The 27,380-nt window shown below is 45.5% G+C and overlaps 1 protein-coding gene across 1 annotated transcript in view; it reads right to left on the reverse strand.

Annotated features, from left to right (window-relative positions):
• Positions 1 to 9,031: 9,031 nt before the first annotated feature.
• The window catches only part of LOC120025174 (tyrosine-protein kinase CSK), a 40,509-nt gene continuing 22,160 nt past the window's right edge, over positions 9,032 to 27,380 (reverse strand). Inside the window, exons 2-13 of the mRNA XM_038969627.1 lie at positions 23,207 to 23,301; positions 19,137 to 19,250; positions 17,298 to 17,410; positions 14,680 to 14,899; positions 12,860 to 12,953; positions 12,564 to 12,629; positions 12,357 to 12,456; positions 12,155 to 12,245; positions 11,947 to 12,020; positions 11,563 to 11,758; positions 11,353 to 11,439; positions 9,032 to 11,115 (exon numbers count right to left, since the gene is read on the reverse strand). Coding sequence (XP_038825555.1) covers positions 10,933 to 11,115; positions 11,353 to 11,439; positions 11,563 to 11,758; positions 11,947 to 12,020; positions 12,155 to 12,245; positions 12,357 to 12,456; positions 12,564 to 12,629; positions 12,860 to 12,953; positions 14,680 to 14,899; positions 17,298 to 17,410; positions 19,137 to 19,250; positions 23,207 to 23,221 — 1,353 coding nt within the window. The 5' untranslated portion in view covers positions 23,222 to 23,301 and the 3' untranslated portion in view covers positions 9,032 to 10,932. The remainder of the gene's footprint in view (positions 11,116 to 11,352; positions 11,440 to 11,562; positions 11,759 to 11,946; positions 12,021 to 12,154; positions 12,246 to 12,356; positions 12,457 to 12,563; positions 12,630 to 12,859; positions 12,954 to 14,679; positions 14,900 to 17,297; positions 17,411 to 19,136; positions 19,251 to 23,206; positions 23,302 to 27,380) is intronic.

Below are 27,380 nucleotides of genomic sequence, written 5' to 3' on the forward strand. Positions count from 1 at the left end.
GACTAACTAACTGCCCAGTAATGAGCCTTCAAACACTTCTAAATGTTCATGTAGGCCTACAACATTCAGACCACACAAAAACAGAACAACACACACAGACTTCTGTCTGGCTGCTGTCCTGACTACACAAACCCTCCCTCCCTGCCTGCCTCAGTCAGTCTGTCGAAGCCAGTGAACATGAGATGAGTTCAGTAGAGGACGACTGAAGGCAACTCAGATGCTTGTTGCCAACTAGACTTGAAAAATCAGGCCTATCCCCTGGGCACACTCGTCATTCTCTCCACTACTGGAGGGATTGTCTACCCTCTCCGCTCCTCTCCCTCCCTTCTCCCCTCTCCCCTCCCTCTCCCCTCCCCCCTCTCCCTCTCTCCTCCTATCCTCTCCCTTCCTATCCTCTCCTCTTCTTTCCCATTCTTCTCCCCTCTCTACCCTCCTCTCCCCCATATTCTCCTCAATCACCAAACGTATTACTACTGACCCAATGAAAGAGGCTGTGTTGTGTGTCATGGCCAGGCTGAGGTGAAGGATAGGTGAGGTGAAGGATAGGTGAGGTGAAGGATAGGTGAGGCCCAAACTAGGCTGCTGATGGCTGAGGAGGTCAACTGCAGCCAGGAGCCATCAAACTCCCAGGACTGCTGGACAGGGACCTCAGATTTATGTGACAGGCTGCCTGGAGACGTTAGCGTCGCTGGGCCTCCGGTCCCAAATGGAGTAATGGGCCTTCTTACACGGGACACGGGACCACACACACAAACACACACACACACACACGTATGCAGGCACGCAAGCACACACACATACACACAGTCACATACACACACACAACGTCACACTACCCAGTCCACCATCACACGGCTAAGGACGAGAGAGACCCCGTCACCAGGCGTCCGGTGTAGCACGTCCCCCCCAGACTATACAACCTGTCACACACCCAACGGCTCGCTGGGCGGACAAGTCATACACATTGGAGAAAATAGAGCGTTTACACAAGCCATCGCATAGAACATCAGCCTTGGCTTATCCTGACCTGAAACACCACCACTGTATGGGTTGTTATCAGTCAAGTCCAACTTAAAATGGATTTAGGACATGGGACTCAGCTGACCACAGACCTCCAGAAACCTCCAAGTCAAATAAGAGAATATACACTCCTCGAGCCAGTAGGATTTGTGTGAGGAAGTCAACAGAAGAGGGTCTATTCAAAGGGCCATGGCCTCCTTTTTTACTTATTGTGAAACTCTCTCCTCTAAGAGATCCAAGAATTCCCCCGGAATTCTCAGCATCCCCGCATTTCCTGCAGTTCCCGCTCCAACATATAAACAGAGACACACACACACACACACACACACACACACACACACACACACACACACACACACACACACACACACACACACACACACACACACACACACACACACACACACACACACAGCCGTGGAGCTATCAGGGCGGAATTGATTGATGGCCTTCAGAACCAATCTCATCACAGGTCGGTGAAGATGACACCACCTCTCTCTGCTGTAGTTTCTTACGAATGCCACAGGTCACAGCTTTCAGTCTCCCCAGGGTAGGAAACCACTGCTCCATTCAGTCACAACGCCCAGCCCACCCACACACACAACGTGCATCAAGGGATGGATCCATCAGTGGCTTTCTTCCATCAACAACCCTGAGGCAAGGCTTACTTTATCAACCAATGTCCTTCACCAGGACATTTCTTTGTAAATAAACATCAGCACTTGGCTACTTGCTTGTATGCTCTCCTGTCTGGGTATAGGCTTGAGAATTAAGGGTTAAAGCAAACATTATCTGGGGAGCGAGAGAGAGAGTGAGCCACGTGAGTCAAGCACGTCAGCGGCCGCCCGTGTCTGCCTTGGGTCCAGTAAGGTGGTAAGTAATCTGGCCCAGGGTCCCTGCCTCGTCTTGCAGTGAGATCATTACTGCCAGCTGACCTAGAGAGGTCAGACAAACAGGCAGAGCAAGCCCTGGTAAAAACACATCACTTCCACATCCCTCATCATACACAGCATCTCCAATCACAAACACAAACACACCTTTTATTGTCAGCGTTACATGTGGAGAAACACAGTGATGATCATTCACATGATCTCACTTCCATTTGCTGTAATAATCTAATTATGGTTAAAAGGGAAACCATTTCTCCATAGACTCAGACCCAACATGACAGAAAAAGACAGATAATGGCACCAAACCATTTCACAAAGACCCTGACCATTACAAGCCATTGAGTTGCTTAACTCAAATAGGAGAAGAGGGTGAGGGGGATCCCTGGGAAACCCTCCATAGGGTCTGCTACAGATGCTAGATCTTAATTTGACCAGATCCTCACAGCAAGAAAATAATCCTGCAGCAACAGGAAATGTTCATTATTATGTGGATAATAATTAATGGACATGTCATACGGACACATAACGCACTGCGACTGGAACTCCTCTCCTGTTTTTAATCAGAGTTCTCATGGTGTTCATGCAGAACATGTCTGCTCTGTTCCCCAACAGCTTGATGTTCTAAGGCTATGTGATTACATGTCTCTTCGCATGTGAGTTGCCACAACACATTATCTTTATCAATGTGAATGTACTGGAGGAGCCACGAGTCATTACTGCCCATGGACGGTAAAGAGGTTGTTACGCATATACGGCCCAGCCTGAGATACACACAGGAGCTGTGTTTATGCATCGTGTGTGTGTGTTTGTGTGTATGTGTAGACCCCTCTCTAGACTGGAGGAATGCAGACTGGACCATGCAGTGCACAGCCACTCACTCCTGGGTGCATCCCATCAGCCACAATGTGTCGGAGAGGGTCTGATCCCAGTCTGCCTGGCTTTCACTCCTCATCTCTGTCAGCAGGGTCCAGGGTCTGGACTGCTCTCTCCTCCTGCCTGCCATGCCACCCAGACAGCTCAGACTTGTGTGGTCCTCCAGGACAGTACAGGGACAGTAGGGGATGGAGGATGGAAGAACCAGGTTGAGGGAGGGGACCATCAGGCAGAGTCAGTGTGTGTGAAACCAGAGGGACATTCAGGTCCTTTGGGTGGTGGATCATTCATGATACACACGGGAAACTGTTGAGCGTGAAAAACCCAGCAGCGTTGCAGTTCCTGACACACTCAAACCGTTGTGCCTGGCACCTACTACCATACCCCATTCACAGGCACTTACATATTTTGTCTTGCCCATTCACCCTCTGAAATGGCACACATACCCAATCCATGTTTCAATTGTCTCATGGCTTAAAAATCCTTATTTAACCTGTCTCCTCCCCTTTTGTACACTCATGTTTATACAGTACACAGTGTTTGGATGGTTGTCTACCACCTGTTGTTACTTTAAATTACTTACAAGCATAATATGAGCCACTGACATTATTCATGAAGCCGGTACTGTTTATATTTATGTGCAGGAGCTCCACTATACTTTTGAGCTAATATTCTTTAAGAGGAACATGAGCTCAAGCAGCAGAACATTTTGAGCTCCTGCCCAAGTCAAGCGCTGTGTGTGTGTACCCTGTGTGTGTGTACGCTGTGTGTGTGTACCCTGTGTGTGTGTGTACGCTGTGTGTGTGTGTGTGTGTGTGTGTACGCTGTGTGTGTGTACACCCTGTGTGTGTGTACCCTGTGTGTGTCCGCTATGGAGTTGAAGTGGTCTGTAGATGTGTGGCAGCACAACATGGAACTTGAGAAAAGCTTGCCTTACAGAAGCTGCTTGTTCAGGGAGACTGTCAGCAGGCTGATAACATGAACCCACTAGTCGATGACAGCGGGCTGCATGGGCAACATAATCTAGTCCTCAGTGTTGAGTCAACCACTGACCCATCTACATTCATTAAAGCATCAGTTAATCTGCACAGCCTCAGCCACAGCTACGCCTTGTATTCATGTATTAAATCTATCTCTTCTCTTCTTTATGCCTGTCATGCCATGGAATCTAATGTACTGGTGTTTCAGGTGGCTAACTAGGGGAGGATGGAGGATAAAGTGATCCAGGAGAGGGGGTTGGGTAGAGGAGGAGGGGGTCTATGATGGTTCCAGGGGCCCCTCACCCTGCTCTGAGAGAGATGTGTGTTGGCACCGCACGCCCCTCCGGCAGGCAGTGGGCGCGGGGCTTGGGGCAGAAGGGTGAAATGTCACAGACGGAATGCAAATCCAGCCTGACAACTGGTGCAGAAAACATGTTCTCTCTGACTCTGAGAACCTTGCAATTTCACAAAGCCGAACGAACATATCAGCCATGCAGTGCCCCGGGCTCCAATTGGGTTATTTTTTAAAAGAGTCCCAAAAAAACAGCCCAGCTAGCATTACATCATCACAGCCCTTTGTTGCTGCTGTTATCCATCTTCTCCAGCTCAGAGCTCCACCTCCCTCCCTCTCTACACACCTGTCTCCCAGGAGGAGCTCTACACACATGGGTTAGGGTTAGATGTAAGTTGGCCATCTGGAGTCTCATTGTGGTAGAGATGATAAAACAACTACACACTGACTCCTGTTAGTCATCTCCGATACTGTATGCTCAGATCAGATGCAGCATATTGAGCATCCAGGTCCCTGCCATCCTGCCATCCAGGACCTCTATACCAGGCAGTGTCAGAGGAAGGCCCTAAAAATTGTCAAAGACTCCACCCACCCTAGTCATAGACTGTTCTCTCTGCTACCGCACGGCAAGTGGTACCAGAACGCCAAGTCTAGGTCCAAGAGGCTTCTAAACAGCTTCTACCCCTAAGCCATAAGACTACTGAACATCTAATCAAATGGCTACCCAGACTATTTGCATTGCCCCCTGCATTGCCCCCCCCCGACTCTGTACCAGTACCCCCTGTATATAGCCTCTCTATTGTTATTTTACTGCTGCTCTTTCATTATTTGTTTATTTTATTTGTATTTTATGTATGTATTTTTCTTGAAACTCTATTGTTGGTTAAGGGCTTGTAAGTAAGCATTTCACTGTATGGTCTACACCTGTTGTATTCGCGTATGTGACAAATAAAATTTGATTTGAACTAAGAATCCACATTTTTCTATTTAACTAGGCAAGTCAGTTAAGAACAAATTCCCATACTGAAGAGCACAATTACAACAATAACAAACAACTGAATAGCATTACAGAATATTACTCAGCCCATTAGTCCATCCAACCACCTCAGAATGTGATTACAGAAAAATTATTCTGCACTCACTAATGTGGTGTAACGGATGTGAAATGGCTAGCTAGTTAGCGGGTACGCGCTAGTAGCGTTTCAATCAGTTACGTCACTTGCTCTGAAACCTAGAAGTAGTGTTGCACCTTGCTCTGCAAGGGCCGCGGCTTTTGTGGAGCGATGGGTAACTACGCTTCGTGGGTGTCAGTTGTTGATGTGTGCAGAGGGTCCCTGGTTCGCGCCCGTGTCGGGGCGAGGGGACGGTTTAAAGTTATACTGTTATATTGATGCTGTTGACCCGGATCACTGGTTGCTGCGGAAAAGGAGGAGGTTGAAAGGGGGGTGAGTGTAACGGATGTGAAATGGCTAGCTAGTTAGCGGGTACGCGCTAGTAGCGTTTCAATCAGTTACGTCACTTGCTCTGAAACCTAGAAGTAGTGTTGCACCTTGCTCTGCAAGGGCCGCGGCTTTTGTGGAGCGATGGGTAACGACGCTTCGTGGGTGTCAGTTGTTGATGTGTGCAGAGGGTCCCTGGTTCGCGCCCGTGTCGGGGCGAGGGGACGGTTTAAAGTTATACTGTTACAGTGGCACAAGGCTGTCATACTACTACGACCAACTAATAATAACCAAGGCTGCCAAAAGACACCAAGAACTGCGTTATTAAGCCTTTCTATAACAAAGGCAAAAGCTGCCGAGCCAATAGACCACTGGGCATAAACCTCCCAGTCCGCAGACACAAAACAATGCCCCGGCCAGACAGTCAGGACCACAGTGACACCCGTAGCTATCTGAGATGTCTGCACGCATGGCCACAAATAGAAGCTAATTGCTGCTGAGACATCAACTGAAGCAACATATTATTTTTAGGGGCTGTTCAGTGGAGCGAGAGATCTGATCCCAGACCAGAGCAGACGAAGGGGAAGGAAGGGAATTGATGGAGCTTTGTGGAAGGGGATTTGTCAGGGAGCAACAGAGTGGGGAGCACAGTTGGCCCATGTGGACAGCTGAGACAGCCACACATCGCAGCCACATCAGCCTGACATCGGCCTGACTACTCCCTTCAGCACCAATCACCTCACTAAGTTCCTGTCGTCACCGAATTGGGCTGGAATCGGAAAACTCCCCCACATGTCCTGCTGCTGTTCCAGTACAAATTAACCCATTTTGGCATCAGTGTCTTTGTTCTCTGCATATTTCTCCCAGTAAAATAACCTCCTCTGTGCTGTATAAAGTATAGCATTATTATATATCTTATCTAGGGCTTCTATTTCTATGTTCTAGAACATGTTCAGTGTCTCCAGTCTTGAGAGTTATGGCAACCATATCAGGTGAAATAATTAAGCAATAAGGCCAGAGGAGGTGTGGTATACGGCCAATATACCACGGCTAAGAGCTGTTCTTATGCACGATGCAACACAGATTAACTGGACACAACTCGCCGCGGAGTGCCTGGATACAGCCCTAGCCATGGTATATTGGCGATATACCACAAATCCCTGAGTTGCCTTATTGCATTTATAAACTGGTTACCAATGTAATTACTTTTTTTTTTGTCATACCGTGGTATACTTAAGTGGTAATGCCCGAGAAGCCGGTGTTTGGAGGATATAGTGGCATGAGTGTTGTCAGGCCCATGACAAAGTCGAGTGCCGGCAAACCGTACCAATATATCCTCCAAATACCGGCTTCTCGGGCATTATCACTTTTATACAACGGGTTACCAACATATTCAAATAATGATTTACATATTTATTAAAAATGTTATTTTTATGAATTTATTCATTCTGTATCTATGGGCGCTACCCAGTCATTCGTTCTAAATGTTATATTGCCATACTGGCAGGCAACGTTCTTATCCCTTGCTTGCTAGCTAGCCAACTACGGCTAACTTACAACCACGTCAAACGGTGCAGCCAGAATAACAACAAAGTAGCCGCATTTGCAATAACTGTTCTCTAGTGACATTTATTTGGATACATCCATAACAATGAGCTAAAGAGGCACGACTTCACCTAGCATAGAAAATGTGCTCTCTATGTCAGGACACTGTTGTTCAGGAGCTAGTCAACAACAGAGCTATATCAAATCACTGAAGCTGGAAAGACCGCAAACTAGCTGCACTTTGTTTCATTTGACTTGTTTTCTATTGATATTTATTTTTATATATCTATAAAAATGATACTGATTCATGATTTCGAATGGCTGAGAAAAGCTGCCTGCCTGTCTGTCTCATCCCGACACGTTCATTACTATGCGACAGCTGGAAATAGAATATTGGAACAATGCTGCAAATGTCAGAGAGACAGACAGCAAGGTTTATACAACTCTCCGCTGTTGAAAACTAAATGTTAGTCTAAAAGAAATGTGAGAAAATGTCTAGATGTTTTTGACAGTGGAGATCAAGTTTATAAATTACCTGGCTGGGCTGATAAAACAGTGGATTGCACAGTCACATGGAACAGAGTGAATAGGCATTTTAAAGTCATAGATTTAGTCGGTGGTAACTTGTGGTATAGACACCGGATTGAACGCGGTTTTAACAAATCAGCATTCAGGATTAGACCCACCCGTTGTATAAGATCTGATATACCATGGCTTTCAGTCAATCAGCATTCAGGGGTCAAACCACCCAGTTAATAATTGGATTGTGATCACAGCAGCATGTCGAATTGGATGAGGTATCCATGATGATATGGTTTCCTGTCATAGCAGACCGCTGCAGTACATGGAGTAGAAGAAAGATGACCTCGGCCACATTCTGTCACATGTACATCTGTCAACTCAACTACTTCAAATGGCCCAGAGGCTCAGGCACTACAATCCACACTAGCCTCTAGCCTGCAAACATCAGAATCCTCCTGGATTTAACAAAAATTGTTGGTGTAATCAGATTAATTCATGGTGAGTTTTAATTTGTTGCTGTCAAGAAATATCAGGCTTTGGAGATAAGTTATGGATCTCTGCTGACAACGTATCAAAAGCTGAATAAAACAGGATGCATCCTCCTCCACTCATCTGGGATAGTGAAGAACACACACTGAACTGTGTGTGTGTGTAGTTGACAGGATTGTGGCATTTAATTGTGAATGTGTGTGTCAGTGTGAGATGAGAATCATACGCAAAAGTCCTGGAATGAACTATGACCCTTCCAAGGTAGGATGACATCTCTATAACTCACAAGTAGCCTAATGCGGCTACATTTGAACACGCAAGAGGGGTGACTAACTGTGGTGTTACCACTATAACACTAGCAGTATATCACACAGGCTTTTTATTGATGTATTGTATTTTACCAGGCAGATTGATTAAAAACAAATTCTTATTTACAATGAAGGCCTGACGTAACATATTTATCTCCATCCATCCATGAGTTCTACTGGAGTAGACTACACGGTGCCAGCTGGTGTTGATCCATGGTAGTGGTACAACCATCACATGACTGGGTGAGTAAGATTAATTGTTGCAATCTTGTAGTAGCCTAAGCCATAGACAGGACACATCAAAAACATGCATCTAAATCTGAGAGGTCCCTCTCCAGCATTGATCCTCCTGTGTTTTCAGAAGCACTGTAAATGTGAGATGGAGTGACGGCCCAGTGTAACGATGGGTTCTGACAGCTAAGCAGAGGCGCAGTCTTGGCTGAGAGCGCCATGTGTTGTGTAACCAGCCCATTGTTACCACTCTGGACTGTCAACGCCATTAACATTCACAGGAATCAAAATGAGCCAGTCAGCCAGGGCCATGGACAACTGTTGGCTCCTTATGTGCAGGAAGCAACAGGGCTGGCGAGATAGGATGAGGGATGGAAACAGAAAGACACATGGGCAAAGGAAGGCTTTGAGCCAGAAAGAAAGAGACAAAAGCTGAAGATAATTGAATCGTGTTTTTTTCTTTATTTACAAAACAAAAAAAATACACTGTCACACAGACAAGGCCCTTAAAGCTGTTCTATTTGAGCTCTGCTCAGTCATTCTGTGTGTGCCCTGTTTGCAGCAGAACATCACTGGAGGCGAGTGGAGGAACAGCCACTCCAGGGGAAAGAATGGAGAAGAGAATGAAATGATGAGAGGAGCTTTAGTCTATTTGACTAACCCCTGGAAATGGAACAGATCAGCTGACACAGAACACTGCAGCTTGAAGACTCTTTTGGCACGTCAGCTATATCTGTTATCACACCCTCATAAACACTTCTACATTCTAAAACAGAGCTGTGTGAGAAATTATTATTTTAGGCTCAATCTGTGAAGTCACAGGTTCTGACATGCATTTCGCTACACTCGCAATAACATCTGCTAACCATGTGTATGTGACCAATAAAAATGTGATTTGAAGACCACAGGACCAATCCAGTTAGAATACCTTATTCACAGTTCAGTCAAATAAGATTCATTGGCCCAAATGTATGTATGAACCCAGTGGGTATGTAAAGTGTGTGGAATGGCTGTATTACCTCTGTGTAAATTAATATTTACCATGTGGGAATGTGTGTGTGTGTGTGTGTGTGTAATAGCATAATGACTAGAGGTTCACTTCATATGGAACAAACACCCAGGGCATCCCTAGTGACCCACTGCCCTGCTGTTACCTCTATCATCCAGGACATTCACATGACTGAATAGTACCCAGGTGCTTTCAGAGGGGAGCCCCCTCTCCCTGTGATGTCAGTGTGGACTGTTGACGTTCTTTCCACACTGTTCAGACGGAATGATTTATTCATAATCATGGTAGCATAATAAACATTGAACGCACTGACAGTTAAACCCAAGGCCTCTCGCACAGCATGCACACACCCAACCCCAGCATTCGCTACACTAAAACATTCTTATATCCTTCAGTCTGTCTTTCCTTGGCTTCATTTGGTTCTTTTTTTATCCTTTAATTATATTTTAATATAAAACAAGCCCACATATGATGAATCGACTATGTTGAGAAGTGCGCCTCCCTCCCCTGTCCTGTGTGGAGTTGGAGATAGGCGCTTCCCAGCGGAGGCTCTTTATGTACTGGCCTCTTTTCCTCTGAAATGTTCACGTTCTCTTTAACGGACATAGAAGAACCTGTTCTGGAGCCGGAGGGAGACAACTGCACAACTAACCTCCCACCAGAAAAATTATTTAAAAAAAGATTTCTTTAAAAAAAGGAATAAAAACTGAATAGTCCGAGTGGAGGAGTAGGTTCTGGAAGCTGAGGGGGTCTGGAGCTCTGTATACTGGAAGCACTTTGGCACAGAGCCAATGCCCGAAGTAAGGCCCCACACAGGAGGGTGAGAGACAGACAGCATGCAGCGCCACACTACCAATCAACACAGATACAGGAATGATCAGGGCACAGAGAGACAGACCGAGAGAGATTGAGAGCACCTGACAAACATGTGGAGGAAAAGGCCAGCCTCCCCCATTATCATCACGTTTTGGAGAAGAAAATAAGAAGAGTTTGAGGAGGTGACAACGCCACAGTGGAGAGACTGGGAGAACAGGAGGAGGAAGGGGGTAGAGGGAGGCTGATGGACTGGACAGAGGAGGAAGACAACCAGCTGACAGAAAGCTATACAACACATACACAGGACTTCTGTTCCTTTCCTTCAGAAGAGTAGAGAGGGAAGGTAACACAGGGGAGGGTTTACTACAGTCCCAGAGGAAAACCGGTGCAGGTCAAGTATCAGGTAGGGTGTGGCCCGCAGGCAGATGAGTTCCGGTCCTGCTCCAGTTAGTTTCCCCCAGCCTGGACGCTCCCTCCCTCCCTCCGCTCTAGTCTGCTGTGTCTTCCCTCCCTGCCCCTCACAGGTAGAGCTCCTTGGCTCTGATATGCGACAGCTTGTCTCTCAGCATGCGGAAGGAGGGCCGCAGCCCCACGTCCAGGGTCCAGCACTGCTTCATGACGTCGTAAACCACCACCGGGCAGCCGTCGGGGGCGTCCATCTTGTAACCCTTCTCCACCCGCGGCACCACCTCCTTCAGGGGCTGAGGAGCGGAGGGGAGGGCATTATCAACCCAACGACATACTCTCCTATTACGTTCTAACATCCTCCACTGTCTGAACAGTGGCCTCAACCCATCTGCCTGTGCACAAGCTTCACAGCTATTAAATGATACGAAATACATCACTCATCAAGATAGCCATTTTTGCCTTGTATTGGAGAAAGCAAACAGATAAGGCTGCTGCCCCTTGCTGGAGTCACCTCACAATGTCATACTTACAATTCTGGGGTAAGGCACACGCCCAAAGGAGTAGATCTCCCATAGCAGGATACCATAACTCCACACGTCTGACTTAGTGGAGAACCTCTGTGGAGGGAGCAGAGAGAGAGGCTGAGGTCAACTACACAAGACACCACAGACAAAGACAGAGCATAGGCTACACCATTTAAACATGCTCCCTCCGTCCAATCCCCTCTTTTCCACCTTTACCTTCTCTCGCAGGGCTTCGGGGGAGGTCCATTTGACGGGCAGTTTGGCAGTGTCCTGTGTGGACGAGGCCTCCTTGGTCAGACCAAAGTCGCTGACCTTGGCGATGTTGTCGTCAGACACCAGCACGTTCCGGGCCGCCAGGTCTCTGTGCACAAAGTTATTGGCCTCCAGGTATTCCATGGCTTCACATACGTCACTGCACAGCAGATGTGAGAGACAGATAGAGAGAAACAATGTATCACTCAGCTAAGACAAATAACTCATTTCATTGTAGATACCAATAGCCATTTAAAATACTTTGGTTTCTGGCATCCTCTCCAGGGAAATCACATTATAATTGAATAAAGAAATCCAATACTGCAGAAGTTCCTGAGGATGACTTACAGTGAGAATTTGAGCAAACAGTCTCCTCCCAGCACGGTCCGTCCTCGAGAACGGAGGTAGTCCACTAGACTGCCCTGTGGTGGGGGGAGAGAGGGATGGCTGTCAAACTGGGAAGTAGGAACAGACCCCAGCATAAAGGGACAGTGGACTCCAGCCCACGGCCTAGATAGAGTGGTCCCTGGTCCAGCAATAGACTAGACTGAAGTACCTTGGCCATGTACTCTGTGACGATGTAGAGACTGCCCCTCTCCTCTACGATCACCCCCAGCAGCTGAACCAGGTTGTTGTGCCTCAGTTGCCTGCAGGGAAGAGAGTTTAAGTGACATAGCTACGCACTAAGGTGTACAGACACAGTCATAAGGTTTTAGAGAAAGTGGGTAAGACCATAAAACAGAATGGTTGAGACTTACGTCATGACGGAGGCCTCAGCGATGAACGCCTGGGCCGTGGCGTCGTGTTTGATGCACTTCACTGCCACCTTGGTCCCTCTGTAGTCCCCCACCATCACATCTGAACAGATACATAGAGATGTAACACTGGACAACGACACACAGACCTCACACGGGGATGGAAAGAGACGCTTCTTTATCAGCACTGGTCTCAGTTAGGGTCTTTACCTCCAAACTCCCCTTTGCCAATGGTCTGGATGAGCTTGAGTTCCTTTCTGTTCAAGGCCCAGCCGCCTGTGGAGCAGCAACAGAGAGAAAGTCAGACTCTGGTTCCAGCAGAACTAATGAAACATCATCCTTCCCCAGACAGAGCAAAGCACAAGTTTAAAGACTTACTGCTAATTCAAGTGATTAAGCCCAGGTTTCCTGTACTACAGAAGATGAAGACAGACTGAGTCACTGTGTATTCTTACAGACCAAGAGTGACTCAGAATGGAAACACAAGGTTAGTAAAGTGTTCTTACTCCTGGAGAATTCATCCTGGGCGGCCACCGTTCCCTCCATTAGCTTTGGCTTGATGAGTCTGGTACAGAGGCCGTCGGCGTCTTTAGTGTAGTGCTGAATGGAGATAGGCGAGAGAGAACATGGTGAGTTGGATAGTGTGTATATTAACAGGTTCTGCATAGTCACACTGAGGAGGTAGAACTGCATGTCAACCATATGTCAAAGACCAGACAACAAAGAGCGGGACTCAAGAAGGGTCTCAGCAGTCTGGGGTGAAAAGGATGCTGGGATTGGAGGGCTAGAGGGGACTCCGCTAATTAACAGGAGAAGCATGGGAATTGTGTGTTTGGTGGTGAGAGGTCACTAACCACACCTTCACTTTTGATACATAATCCTGTCGACACCAACTGATCTACATGTGATCAGGTTAACCAGTCAAACACACCGGCCATCCTTTTGACCTATGATTAGTTTGTTAATCAATGGAGAAGCACCCAGTCATTGAGTGTAATCTGACTGCCACTGTCTGTTTTACATGTGAGTAGCATTCACAACCACCAGAGGGCAGCATGGTATAGGAACTATTGCCTCTGTACAAGCTACTAAACAAATATATTCATGTCAACACTGTATTTGAGCTTTAAAGACCCATTATCAAATTAACACATTTCTGCATATTTGCAGTCATGAAACCAAGGTTATATAACTGATATTTGGACAATACAAAAATACTCAATGTGCCTGAATACACACTTGAATCGCCACACAAGTACCCACCATCCATAACAACCCAAGTACTTAACATGTGATTGACTAATCCCTTAAACGCAACAGTGTTTGATTTCCATTATGTGGTTAACAACACAAATGTGGGTCTTTTGACAGGGAAGGACAACTTGTGTGTACCAATGTGGATGGAGCCTGTTGTGACAGGCCAGTGAGAGTAAGGTGAAAAAGAACGAGCTAAAAATCACAAGAATGTGAGAGATCCAGTCACAGGCGCTATTAGAGAGAGCGGGGGGTGGTGGTGGTGGGGGGGGGTGTAAGGCGAGAGCGAGAAAGCGCAGAAGGAATAAGCGGAGGATTGTGGTAGAGTGATAATAAGATAGAGTGTGCCAGTTAGATGGTCCTCGATGCCAGTGTGCAGATTCATGCCTAGATCCCAGCAGCGCCTCTGGGAAAGAGATGAGCGTTAATTAAAGTGTGATTGCAAACAATCTAGCTAGAAGCCTGATGGAGCATCTTATCTCTGGGGAAGAGACCTTTCCCACCATGGCCTCCTCCTTCCCTTAACACACTGACTCAGCCCTACTGCTGTAGTAGAAGCTGTCTAATAGACCACGCAGTAGACGGAGGTCTACCTCCACTAGGACTGGGAAATTACAGGGACCGAACGATATCATGGTACTTAGGTGCCGATTATATATGTATTGCCATTTGATGTTCCAAACATATTGCTCACTATAGGTCTGCTGCAGAAACGAGAGAGCACAGGAAAACGAGTTTTGATCAGTCATGGAAATAAGTGCTGAAATCATGTTGGCTCCCTATTTAAAAAGACAGAACAAGCTATAGGATGAAAAAAATACCAGGTATAGCCGACTAGCGCTTGCTAACGTTAACTTAAATCAATACTTGAGTCAAAGTATCAATATAATACATTTCCCAAAATAATATTGGTCGCTCTCCCATCAATAACCTCCACCGCCTTCTCTAACTATGTGACTAAGCGTCCTTGACGAGTACCTTACCACCATACAGGACAGGCAGAGTGGGAGGGAGTAGCCTAAACAGTAAGAAATAGGGAGCGTTTGGGACTGACAGGCTGACACCGCCTTACCTCCACCAGCTGCATGAGGTTCTGGAAGAACTCCTCCTCGTCGATGCTGAGCTTGCCGTTGTGGTAGATGATGCGGTAGTGCTCCACCTTGCCGTCACAGCTGACACACAGGGTGTAGTCCCCGGGGTAGTTGGTGCTCTCCCTCGCCAGGAACAGACCAGTCTCTGGGGGATAGAGGAGGCGCTCTGCCTGCTCCCGCGTTATCTTACCATGGAACCATCTGGGGATGGACACGAGGAGGAGAGGAGAGAGGGGGAGGGACAGGACATAGAGATAGGGACTTAATGGACTACAGACAATTACCATACCAAGGTCATCAAAAGGGCAAAAAGACAAATTTATAAGTAGAGGGGAGATCTACTCATTATTATTATTATTGCAAGCATACAATGTTGGCCATGTAACACACATACAAAGCCCTATTAAAAGAGTTGATAAACAAAATCAGCCATAGACAAGGTAAAGGGGACAACAGCAGTAGATCAGCATAATGTAAGGCAGTGGCATTTTTAGACAGTTGTGCTTAGAGCAGTGAGCCTGTCTGTGTCTCAAGGAGCCAGTGAGAAAGTGCCTTGGCGTAAACAGGAAACGCCGACAAATAAACACAGGCAGGCAGTCTGAAACTGACACACAGGCTCTGCAATAACAGGAAAATGCAAAGCGGCACAGGGAAGGCAAGACACAGAGCAGGGCCTGCCAGACCTCTATCACAGAGAGGTGAGACCTCACTGAGGAGAGGAGGCTTTTAGAGAGAGCAGCATAGAGTCTCTCATCCCCTCAGAACACAGTCTATGAAACCTGCCCCCGGCTGACCGCAAGGCAAGCTGCAGGACACTGGACTTAGAAAGCTCTCTTAGGGAAAACACACGTGGTTCCCTTCTTTGTTTTTGCTCAAGCTATTAAACACGGCCTCCATCTCACCTCATGTACAAGATCTACAGGCTTCTACTGGATAAACTCCACCCCTTTCTTGGCTTTTTCCTTAAGATCATTCATCTCTTATCTGTAGTAGACCCGAACACAGAATCCCCCAGCAGTATGGAAACAGGAGCAGCAGGAGGTCCACAGGGGTCTCTCTGGGGGCTGGTGAGTTAAGGGTAATCAAAGTGTGTAATTGATTTACACACTTCCCTCCCTCCCTCTGTTGCCCAGCACCAAGACAGAGACAGAGCAGGGCCTGTGCAAAGCGGCTTAATGCGGAGAGAGGATCGAGTTGATTAGATCAGCGGAGCTGCTTCTCCATGGACAGCAGCCTCCTTAACTCCCATTAATCTGAGAGCAGGCGCCAGTAAGCCAGCCAAACACTGAGTAACCAACAGCCAAAACACAGGAGGAGCACACAGGAGCTACCAGCCAAACATATGACCAACCAGTCAAACACAGGAGGAGCACACATGAGCAATCAGTCAGACCGTTTAATGAGGAAGCAGGACATGTAATTTGTTGCAGTTTGTGCTATTCATTAGTCATACGATGGGAGAAACGGAAAACAGGCTGCTAGAAGTAAGGGGAAAATAGAGTAAGGAAGGACAGTGTGGAAGGAGGTAGGAGAGACTGCAGTGAGGAGGGGACTGAGGCCTTTTGACAGTCTTCTTTAGGGTGGTGCTATAATTCCCTCTCCTTACCAACAGAGTAGAAGATTACCAGCAGGTGGAAGCAGTGAGCTGCGAGGTCAAAGAGCAGCATCTCTCAGGGTGTGGAGACCAACATACCCAAGAACACAGCTGACTGTTAGTTATATAAGCCAACAGGGAGCGTTTTCCCCAAGACATCTGTTACCAATTCATAATAACATAACAACCCCCCTCGGACTCACACCACTAACCACTCCTCTCTGAGGGGATCCACAGGGCTGATGTATCATTGGCTGTATTTACAGAGTTGGCTCTCTTACAGCTGAAGGAGAGTATGAGGGCAGTGGACTCTGCCCAGTCCCTCCACTGTTGACCTCTACTTCATAAGGACAGCAAACCTACTCACTCCCTCTAGCCAGTTCCCTGTCCAGTGGAGTAGCCTTGCCTTTGTCCTTCCTTGTAACACTTGACTGGTCACCCTTCCCCACACTGCTTGAGCTTTCCTCTGCTCAGCTGGGCGGTTAAGCTCAGAAGATGGGGGATGGTGGGGGAGAGAGTCTGCAGTGTGTGTGTGTGTGTGTGTGTGTGTGTGTGTGTGTGTGTGTGTGAGAGAGAGACACACACCCCCATCAGTGTGTTTTGGTCCAACAAGTTTGAGTGCAGCAACCTCAGCCTTGTCCTGTGTGTGTGTATGAGAACTCTGATTTCCTCCTGGCCTCCAGTTTTATACCATTTGCATAAGTTTCTCTTTTTTTCTCCCTCTTTTGAAATAGCTGTCCCTTCAAAGAGCCCGATTCAAATCGCAGCGCCAGTTAGCCCCACCCACCCACAGTGGCATGCAGCCACCCAGAGAGCAGAGGAGACAGAGAAGCGGCAAAAAATAACAAATTAATTACCAACGTCTCCTATCAGGCCTTTGTAACACTCCAACTCTAATGAACTAAGCCCCATATTCATACCTTTATTATACAGTGAAACATGGGAACTTCACAGGTAAGGGCACATCCTATGTGACAGATCAGCAAGGTACTGTCGTGTACTTACGGCATAAGACTGAGTTTTCCCCCTGACTTGACCCCTTCCCTTTTCTGGACGTAGTTAGCTGGGATGGTTCCCTCTCTGCCCACTGTGTTCTTCGCTTTGTACCAGTTGGGATCCTGAAATAGCAGCAGAAACACCCTTTAAAACCTCTACGGGATCAGTGTCCCCCCCACGGGACAGTTGAGCTAACGTAGGCTAATGTGATTAGCATGAGGCTGTAAGTAAAAACATTTTCCCAGGACATAGACATATCTGATATGGGCAGAAAGCTTAAATTCTTGTTCATCTAACTAACTACACTGTCCAATTTACAGTAAAAGAACACCATGCTGTTGTTTGAGGAGAGTGCACAATTATGAACATGAAAATGTATTAATAATCCAATTATGCACATTTGGGCAGTCTTGATACATTTTGAACAGATATACAATGGTTCATTGGATCAGTCTAAAACTTTGCACATACAATGCTTCCATCTAGTGGCCAAAATCTAAATTGGGCCTGGGCTGGAATAATACATTATGGCCTCTCCTGCATTTCAAAGATGGAACAAAAAAACATGCATTTTTTTTCGTGTTATCTTTTACCAGATCTAAAGTGTTATATTCACCTACATTTATTTCACATTTCCACAAACTTCAAAGTGTTTCCTTTCACAAATGGTATCAAGAATATGCATATCTTTGCTTCAGGTCCTGAGCTACAGGCAGTTACCCCCTGACCTGACAGTTACCCCCTGACTCCCCTCTCTCCACTGGGATTCTCTGCCTCTAACCCTATTACAGGGGCTGAGTCACTGGCTTACTGGTGGTCTTTCATGCCGTCCCTAGGAGGGGTGCGTCACTTGAGTGGGTTGAGTCACTGACGTGATCTTCCTGTCTGGGTTTGTGCCGTGGCGGAGATCTTTGTGGGCTATACTCGGCCTTGTCTCAGGATGGTAAGTTGGTGGTTGAAGATTTCCCTCTAGTGGTGTGGGGGCTGTGCTTTGGCAAAGTGGGTGGGGTTATATCCTTCCTGTTTGACCCTGTCCGGGGGTATCATCGGATGGGGCCACAGTGTCTCCTGACCCCTCCTGTCTCAGCCTCCAGTATTTATGCTGCAGTAGTTAATGTGTCGGGGGGCTAGGGTCAGTTTGTTATATCTGGAGGACTTCTCCTGTCTTATCCGGTGTCCTGTGTGAATTTAAGTATGCTCTCTCTAATTCTTTCTCTCTCTCGGAGGACCTGAGCCCTAGGACCATGCGTCAGGACCACCTGGCATGATGACTCCTTGCTGTCCCCAGTCCACCTGGCCTTGCTGCTGCTCCAGTTTCAACTGTTCTGCATGCGGCTATGGAACCCTGACCTGTTCACCGGACCTGCTAAAAAAGCCAACTGACATTTACTCCTGAGGTGCTGACTCGCTGCACCCTCGATAACTACTGTGATTATTATTATTTGACCATGCTGGTCATTTATGAACATTTGAACATCTTGGCCATGTTCTGTTATAATCTCCACCCGGCACAGCCAGAAGAGGACTGGCCACCCCTCATAGCCTGGTTCCTCTCTAGGTTTCTTCCTAGGTTTTGGCCTTTCTAGGGAGTTTTTCCTAGCCACCGTGCTTCTACACCTGCATTGCTTGCTGTTTGGGGTTTTAGGCTGGGTTTCTGTACAGCACTGAGATATCAGCTGATGTACGAAGGGCTATTTAAACAAATTTGAGTTACCCAAATCTATGTCATTTTAGGTGAAAATTGGAAGAAAAGAGACCAATCCTTAAGCTTTTAACACAGCTGTATAACTACACAAGTCCAGCACCATTAACGGTTTTACACAGTATAGAAAGGTGAGCCTTGCTTACCCTGGTGACTCCGATTATGGTCAACACATCTCCTTTACAGAAAGGCAGGTCCTGTTCATTCGTCGACTGGAAGTTGTACTTGGCTACACACTCTGTGCCAGGCAACCATGGCACCTAGGTCACGAGTGAAGAGGAGATGAGCTGTTATAAACACTGAGATTGACTACAGTAAAAGGTTACAGATAGTCATAGTTTGGACGAGTGAATTGCATTAGTCATTGACACTCCAGGGAGAAATTCAATTGCCATCGGGTTACAATAACATTATTACAAGCATATAAAAGGTCTACTATTCAAAAGGTAGCTATGCTGGTTTGTCCTATACACTGTTCAGACCATATAGCATGTGGGCCTATTCTTTAGGCATTAACTGAGGCTCCCACGTCTAACCGGTGGTGTTCGTCTAACCGGTGGTGTTGTGGCATCAGTGTTGTAAATAACATACAACCATGACCCCTGTGAAGATGTTATCAGTTAGAGGCAATGACAGTACAAAGCAGCAGGTGTGTGTGTGTGTGTGTGTGTGTGTGTGTGTGTTTGTGTGTGTGTGAGACCGACAAGGTGCATCCAAAATGTCACCCTATTCCCTAGAGGCTCTGATCATAAGTAGTGCACAGGGAATAGGGTGGGACGCAGCCACTATCCTCATATAACCTGGTGTATTCCTGAAGCAACGCTCTACACACAGCTGTGTGTGTCTGATATCGTTATCAGGACACACATCCCTCAATCATTTCCCGATAGGAGTCAAAGAGAGACGAGCGTCACAGAGGGAGCGATGTGAGAGTTATGTACTGTTGTGTGCCAAAGATTAAAATAATTTGGGTTGATAAGCAAATGTGAAGACGGGGGATGTCAGTCATGCTATGCAGCTGCTGGCAGATGAAAATCAGAAGCACTAATGTCAGTCAGGAAATATGACACGTCTGAAAGGGGCAGGGCACATTAGAATGTGTGTGAAGTAGGATGCGTGCGTTCGTTAGTGATGCATGGGTTGACTCAAACTGCAGTCCCCGTGGTTGTATCTGCAGGGCGTTTAGGGTCATGACATTGTGTGGCTGAAGGGTGGCGGGTTGAAGAAAGAGAAAACAATACCTTTAGAATTTTTTTTTTTTTAAGGTAGAATTCTTGTGCAATTTATATCAATAGGCTACATTGAGGTTCCCTTTCATTATTTTAGGCTATATGGCATTAGCATGTCAGCCTGAGCTTTAGGGCCCAGCTGTACGCGTGTCAAATAGCCTACACGCCAATCACAAAATACTTTCGGGAACGGGCAGAGAAACTTAGAGTTTAATTCAATAAGAAAAAAGCTGTGAAATGGAGAGTAGAAAATAAAGAGAAGTAAGGGCCAGAAAGGTAATGTTTGGGAAAGATTTTGTGAAGTGGTAAGAGGATGATAGCAGTGTTGTGTGATGGATCTGTACAAATTCGACAGTCAGAAGATGGGGACATCAAATAGTCCTATGGCACGTCAAGGGAACTGTAGCCTACTGTTCAGATGGGTTAAATGGAAACTGAAATCTGGACACGACAACCTCTCATAGCCTTAATATTAACTCCCGCAGAATTAAGCATTTCTTGCAATAAAATGATGCAAATGTTGGCCACATTTTTACTCAGGAACAGGAGAGCAGATATGATTTTCTTTCAGCATCTTAAGCGAATGCGCAGTTTGATCACACGTCTACAGGGGGTATATTTATTGGAATCATAAAAGCAGATAGTATTTCAACCACATAAAATATGCACCCAAGCAGAACTAAATCTGATCATAAACACAATGGGTCGTATTCATAGCTTTCTATTTCCTTACAACCAGTCAAACTGATGTCATCTGGAAACATTGCACAGAAAATCTTCCCCGTTCTTTTTAGATATACAGTGGGGAGAACAAGTATTTGATACACTGCCGATTTTGCAGGTTTTCCTACTTACAAAGCATGTAGAGGTCTGTCATTTTTTATCATAGGTACACTTCAACTGTGAGAGACGGAATCTAAAACAAAAATCCAGAAAATCACGTTGTATGATTTTTAAGTAATTCATTTGCATTTTATTGCATGACATAAGTATTTGATACATCAGAAAAGCAGAACTTAATATTTGGTACAGAAACCTTTGTTTGCAATTACAGAGATCATACGTTTCCTGTAGTTCTTGACCAGGTTTGCACACACTGCAGCAGGGATTTTGGCCCACTCCTCCATACAGACCTTCTCCAGATCCTTCAGGTTTCGGGGCTGTCGCTGGGCAATACGGACTTTCAGCTCCCTCCAAAGATTTTCTATTGGGTTCAGGTCTGGAGACTGGCTAGGCCACTCCAGGACCTTGAGATGCTTCTTACGGAGCCACTCCTTAGTTGCCCTGGCTGTGTGTTTCTGGTCGTTGTCATGCTGGAAGACCCAGCCACGACCCATCTTCAATGCTCTTACTGAGGAAAGGAGGTTGTTGGCCAAGATCTCGCGATACATGGCCTCATCCATTCCCCCCTCAATACGGTGCAGTCGTCCTGTCCCCTTTGCAGAAAAGCATCCCCAAAGAATGATGTTTCCACCTCCATGCTTCACGGTTGGGATGGTGTTCTTGGGGTTGTACTCATCCTTCTTCTTCCTCCAAACACGGCGAGTGGAGTTTAGACCAAAAAGCTCTATTTTTGTCTCATCAGACCACATGACCTTCTCCCATTCCTCCTCTGGATCATCCAGATGGTCATTGGCAAACTTCAGACGGGCCTGGAGCAGGGGGACCTTGCGTGCGCTGCAGGATTTTAATCCATGACGGCGTAGTTTGTTACTAATGGTTTTCTTTGAGACTGTGGTCCCAGCTCTCTTCAGGTCATTGACCAGGTCCTGCCGTGTAGTTCTGGGCTGATCCCTCACCTTCCTCATGATCATTGATGCCCCACGAGGTGAGATCTTGCATGGAGCCCCAGACTGAGGGTGATTGACCGTCATCTTGAACTTCCATTTTCTAATAATTGCGCCAACAGTTGTTGCCTTCTCACCAAGCTGCTTGCCTATTGTCCTGTAGCCCATCCCAGCCTTGTGCAGGTCTACAATTTTATCCCTGATGTCCTTACATAGCTCTCTGGTCTTGGCCATTGTGGAGAGGTTGGAATCTGTTTGATTGTGTGGACAGGTGTCTTTTATACAGGTAACGAGTTCAAACAGGTGCAGTTAATACAGGTAATGAGTGGAGAACAGGAGGGCTTCTTAAAGAAAAACTAACAGGTCTGTGAGAGTCGGAATTCTTACTGGTTGGTAGGTGATCAAATACTTATGTCATGCAATAAAATGCAAATTAATGACTTAAAAATCATACAATGTGATTTTCTGGATTTTTGTTTTAGATTCCATCTCACAGTTGAAGTGTATCTATGATAGAAATTACAGACCTCTACATGCTTTGTAAGTAGGAAAACCTGCAAAAATCGGCAGTGTATCAAATACTTGTTCTCCCCACTGTAGATAGCGAGATCTCTCAATTTATTTAACTTTATCCCCCTCACCTGGTCCCTAAATGTCTTTTCTCCGCAAAAGAAGCAGGGATGACAGAACTTGACCGATGTCAACTAGATTGAAGCATTCATTCTATCGATTTAAGACATTATGGTGAGCAAGGATTTATTTAGTCTTCTAGGGCAGCGATTCTCAACTGTTGGGTGGTTGTGAGTGGGTCGTAGGTGTCCACCCCCCCCCCCAAAAAAAGAAATCTAATAGATAAATGTTATAATTTATGAAGAAATGCTCCAGTCTAAATGTAAATGGCCAGGTAAGAAAGTGTGTAGAAATGAAGATGACATTATACATTTAAATCGCAGATTTTTTTTCTTCAACCACATCATTTGCAATATAGAGCTATTAGCAGCACTATTTTGGTTGCTTGTGTGGTCACAAACCAGTGAGATTATTAACGTTCATCAAGAATATGTGCAAAATGTTATTGGGCCTCAGATTTTCACATATAGTCAGATGGTTGCGGATGGGTTATTAGCAATTGCAAGCAGGGGTGAACAAACAGCTGACTTGTGCACTACTAGCACGCGTGTGTAGGTGTGTTCCTCTCACCTGGATCCCAGACATGGTAAAGGGGGTGGGGGAGAGGGGGGCAGCGGGTGAGGTGTCCTCAGGCAGGTGTCACTGGTCAGCTGGTACCATCAGAGCTGCAGGACAACAGAAGAGAAGATCGTCAATCACCACGTATTGTGGTTCCCTCTGACAGACTAACACCACACTGGAACAGGATGCATGCTCAGCCTGGTAGACAACCACATGTGGTTGTGACAGGTTAAAGGAAATACTAATAGCCTGTTATACATTAAAAAGTATTAGTAAATTCAAAGTATGTGAGGATCTTAAAACATCTAAGGTTAAGAAGATCATGCATTCAGTATTAGTTGATAGATTGATAACATTTATATAATTGTGTTAAAATCAGTCAAGCATACAAAGGGTACGAATTGTGAGAGGAATGTGTAAACGTTATGTTGATTACTTTATGTTGTCGTGGGTAAAAGTGTTAATCTGTGATCTACTAAATGCTCTTAAATCTATGAGCCTGAGATCGATTGCTCTGGTCTCCACTCACGTTCACGGAGAATTCGCGGTCTTTTTCTCATTGCACTAAAAGTTCTCAATGAGTAAACATTAACCTATCACTCTCGTGATTCTTTCCCCCCTTGTTCAGGTACGTTATTGATGATTAAAAAGAGTAATTTAAATGTAATAACTTGCTAACATGTCAAGAGTGTTTAAGGTGTGTCTTAGTAACATATTGAGGAAGTTAGTTAAGTTTGCAGAGAGTAATATGAGCCGTGCTCGGTTGCAGCTAGCTTCGTACTGCTAGGTACTGCTACGTAGCTGCCATTTTATGTCGATTGTGAATGAAGAGGTGCGTTGTTAATAAGATATTTTGCGGCGTTATTTGTGTAATGGTTTTTCAAACACTTTATTGCCTGTTGATAAATTGAGTTATGGTTTACTGAGTTAAAGCTTTGTGCTTGACAGTTATATTGAAAATAGTATTTGTTTCAGTGATGTACAGTGTATACTGTTGTGACTTGAATAAGCCTTGTACCCTACAAAACTATCTATTTCCTGTAGATCTGTTATTCTGTAAAATGTGTTACTTATGTAAAATGATTGGCACTAAAAGTTCTCAATGAGTAAACATTAACCTATCACTCTCGTGATTCTTTCCCCCCTTGTTCAGGGGTGTAACATGGTCTGGTCAGTAAACAAAAGAGAACCAGATTTAAAATGTTACTCTGCTTAGTTCTGTTAAACAGCTTCAATCTGCAGTTTACTGTATGTCAACTCAGTCGCTGTGAATAAGATTCACATGCAGAGGAAAAAAATAGCCTACTGTCACTACCTTGTTTTTCAACCAAGGTGCATGAACACTGGCACAACCTCATCTACTGCAAAAAAAACACTTAAATGTGCTGTTATAGACTGCAATAGCCTACGTACTAGAATGAGTGAAATATAGGACAAAAAAATAAGACTGCTCTATGCAGATAAGCATTTCTAAGTGCCAATAATTGTGCCTCTCCACTAGAGGTCGACCGATTAATTAGGGCCGATTTCAAGTTTTCATAACAATCAGAAAATCTGTATATTTGGGCGCCGATTTGCAAAAAATTTTACACCTTTATTTAATCTTTATTTAACTAGGCAAGTCAGTTAAGAACACATTCTTATTTTCAATGACGGCCTAGGAACGTTCTGCCTCGTTCAGGGGCAGAACAGATTTTTAACCTTGTCAGCTCGGGGGATCCAATCTTGCAACCTTACAGTTAACTAGTCCAATGCTCTAACACTGATTACATTGCACTCCACGAGGAGCCTGCCTGTTACGCGAATGCAGTAAGCTAAGGTAAGTTGCTAGCTTGCATTAAACTTATCTTATAAAAAACAATCAATCAATGACTGTCATTGCTCCAATGTGTACTTAACCATAAACATCAATGTCTTTCTTAAAATCAATACACAAGTATATATTTTTAAACCTGCATATTTAGCTAAAAGAAATCCAGGTTAGCAGGCAATATTAACCAGGTGAAATTGTGTCACTTCTCTTGCGTTCATTGCACGCAGAGTCAGGGTATATGCAACAGTTTGGGCCGCCTGGCTCATTGCGAACTAATTTGCCAGAATTTTACGTAATTATGACATAACATTGAAGGTTGTGCAATGTAACAGGAATATTTAGACTCATGGATGCCACCCGTTAGATAAAATACGTAACGGAATAAACGTTTTGTTTGAGGTGATAGTTTCCGGATTAGTCAAAGGTATATGGTTTAGAGAGAAATAGTCGACGCGTTATAATTCCTGTAATAACTTGCGGCTGAACTTGAAAGGGGTTCCTTCGTTATTTTACCGTTCATGTCTTCCATAGAGAATGTCTTGATCTACTTCAAATAAGGTCTGTGTTTCGCGGAGGACCAGACTGACAGGGGACCATGCAGACAAGCTCTGCTTTCTGCACTACAACCTAAAACTTCTTAACTGGGAATATTGAAGACCCATGAAAGATGGTGGTTCGTTTTAACATATGTTCTCATGTTATTTGAGACTAAACTTAATATAATACATAAATAAAATAAATTAAGTGTTCATTGTTCATTCAGTATTGTTGCAATTGTCATTATTACAAAAATGTGTGTGTGAATGATACATATATATAAATACATCATTTTTAAAAATTATATATATTTTTTAAATCGCCCGATTAAATCGGTATCGGCTTTTTTTGTCCTCCAATAAATCGGTATCGGCGTTGAAAAAAATCACAATCGGTCGACCTCTACTCTCCACCGTGACCTTCAGAGTGAGGCGAATGCAGGAGAGTTGATCCTCCCAAAGGAAATGAAGCCTCCCTCTGCCTGTTGCCCACTGCTCTGATCTCTAAAGCTAAACCCACCACTATCTCAGCTCATCTGTGTCAGGTAGGCCTCTGTGCTGTGAGAGCTGAATGATCTGTATCTGATCTACAGTAGTGAGCAGTATGATCTGTATTGGCTGGATCTAGGCTACAGTAGTGAGCAGTATGATCTGTATTGGCTGGATCTAGGCTACAGTATGCAGGCAGAACACAGCAGATGCCTGGCCTGAAGGGTGTCTTGGTGGTCTGTCCCTGAGGATGAGAAAGGGGAGGACAGAGAAAATACTGGAGGCACACAACAAGGCCATACGGTTCATGCTGCATCAGACAAAGGCACACACAGCATGGTCAATTCACCACAGGAGGGCCAGTACAGTAGCTCACCAGTCAACACACTGCCTCATCTAACGCGCCCCTCACAACCTCATCTAACGCGCCCCTCACTTCAGACCGCCCGAGAACAGGAAGTGAAAGTGGCTGACTAGTATTTTCCCCGATGGCTTGGTGTGGTGGTGTGGGGGGCAATCAGTGCCCCCCACCTCGCTACAGACAGAAAAAAGGGAGGCACTGGCACTGTGACCAGGGACTCTATTCACTGTCAACCTGTTTTAATAGTGCTGCTGTTTGGCTGTGGTAGTGTCCAGTCTGTCAATGTTATGGACAGCAGCCCCATCCAGCCAGATACTGATTGTAACCCAGTGCTTTCGGAACTCCATAAATGTACTGTAGAATTCTAGTGCTATTAAATTATGCATGACCAGAAGGCCTGGGTGGGCTGGCTGGCCTCATCCATACAACCACTAGTATATCAATGACCTCACAGCACAGCAGAGCACTGCTAGTCCTACATCCTGTTTTAAAACAGGAAGTTGGCTAATTGCAGATCTGTATGCAAACTGACAGAGCCAAATATAGCAGCTCTGGTATACCCAGAGGCCACCCACTTTTCTATTTGCCATTCATAGTGTCAGTCAGTGGAAAGGGAAAGCATCACGCCAAAACCCATTGTTTTTAATAAATACAAATTTCTTTAATCTAGCCTACTTCCATCGTCCTCTAAGAGGGACTGAATATCCTCCTCACTTCAGTGTCAGTCAGCGTATGTGAGTGAAACAGCCATATCATCCATGGCTGCTATAGTGCTGGTGAAAGGAGATGATTCAACACAGAGCCGGTGAGGAAACACAGGCAAGGTTTCTGAACCAAGGTAGGAAGGCGGATTACGTCTGAGAAATGAGCTCAACTCCAGCAGCAGTGCTGACGTACTGAGGTCAAAGACAGAGCTGCTTAGAGCCCACTCAGCGAGTCAAGTTCACTGAAGGTGCCTACACACACAGCCATGTGAGTGATGCT

The sequence above is a fragment of the Salvelinus namaycush genome, chromosome 30 (genome assembly GCF_016432855.1).
Source record: "Salvelinus namaycush isolate Seneca chromosome 30, SaNama_1.0, whole genome shotgun sequence".
Classification (NCBI taxonomy): Eukaryota; Metazoa; Chordata; class Actinopteri; order Salmoniformes; family Salmonidae; genus Salvelinus; species Salvelinus namaycush.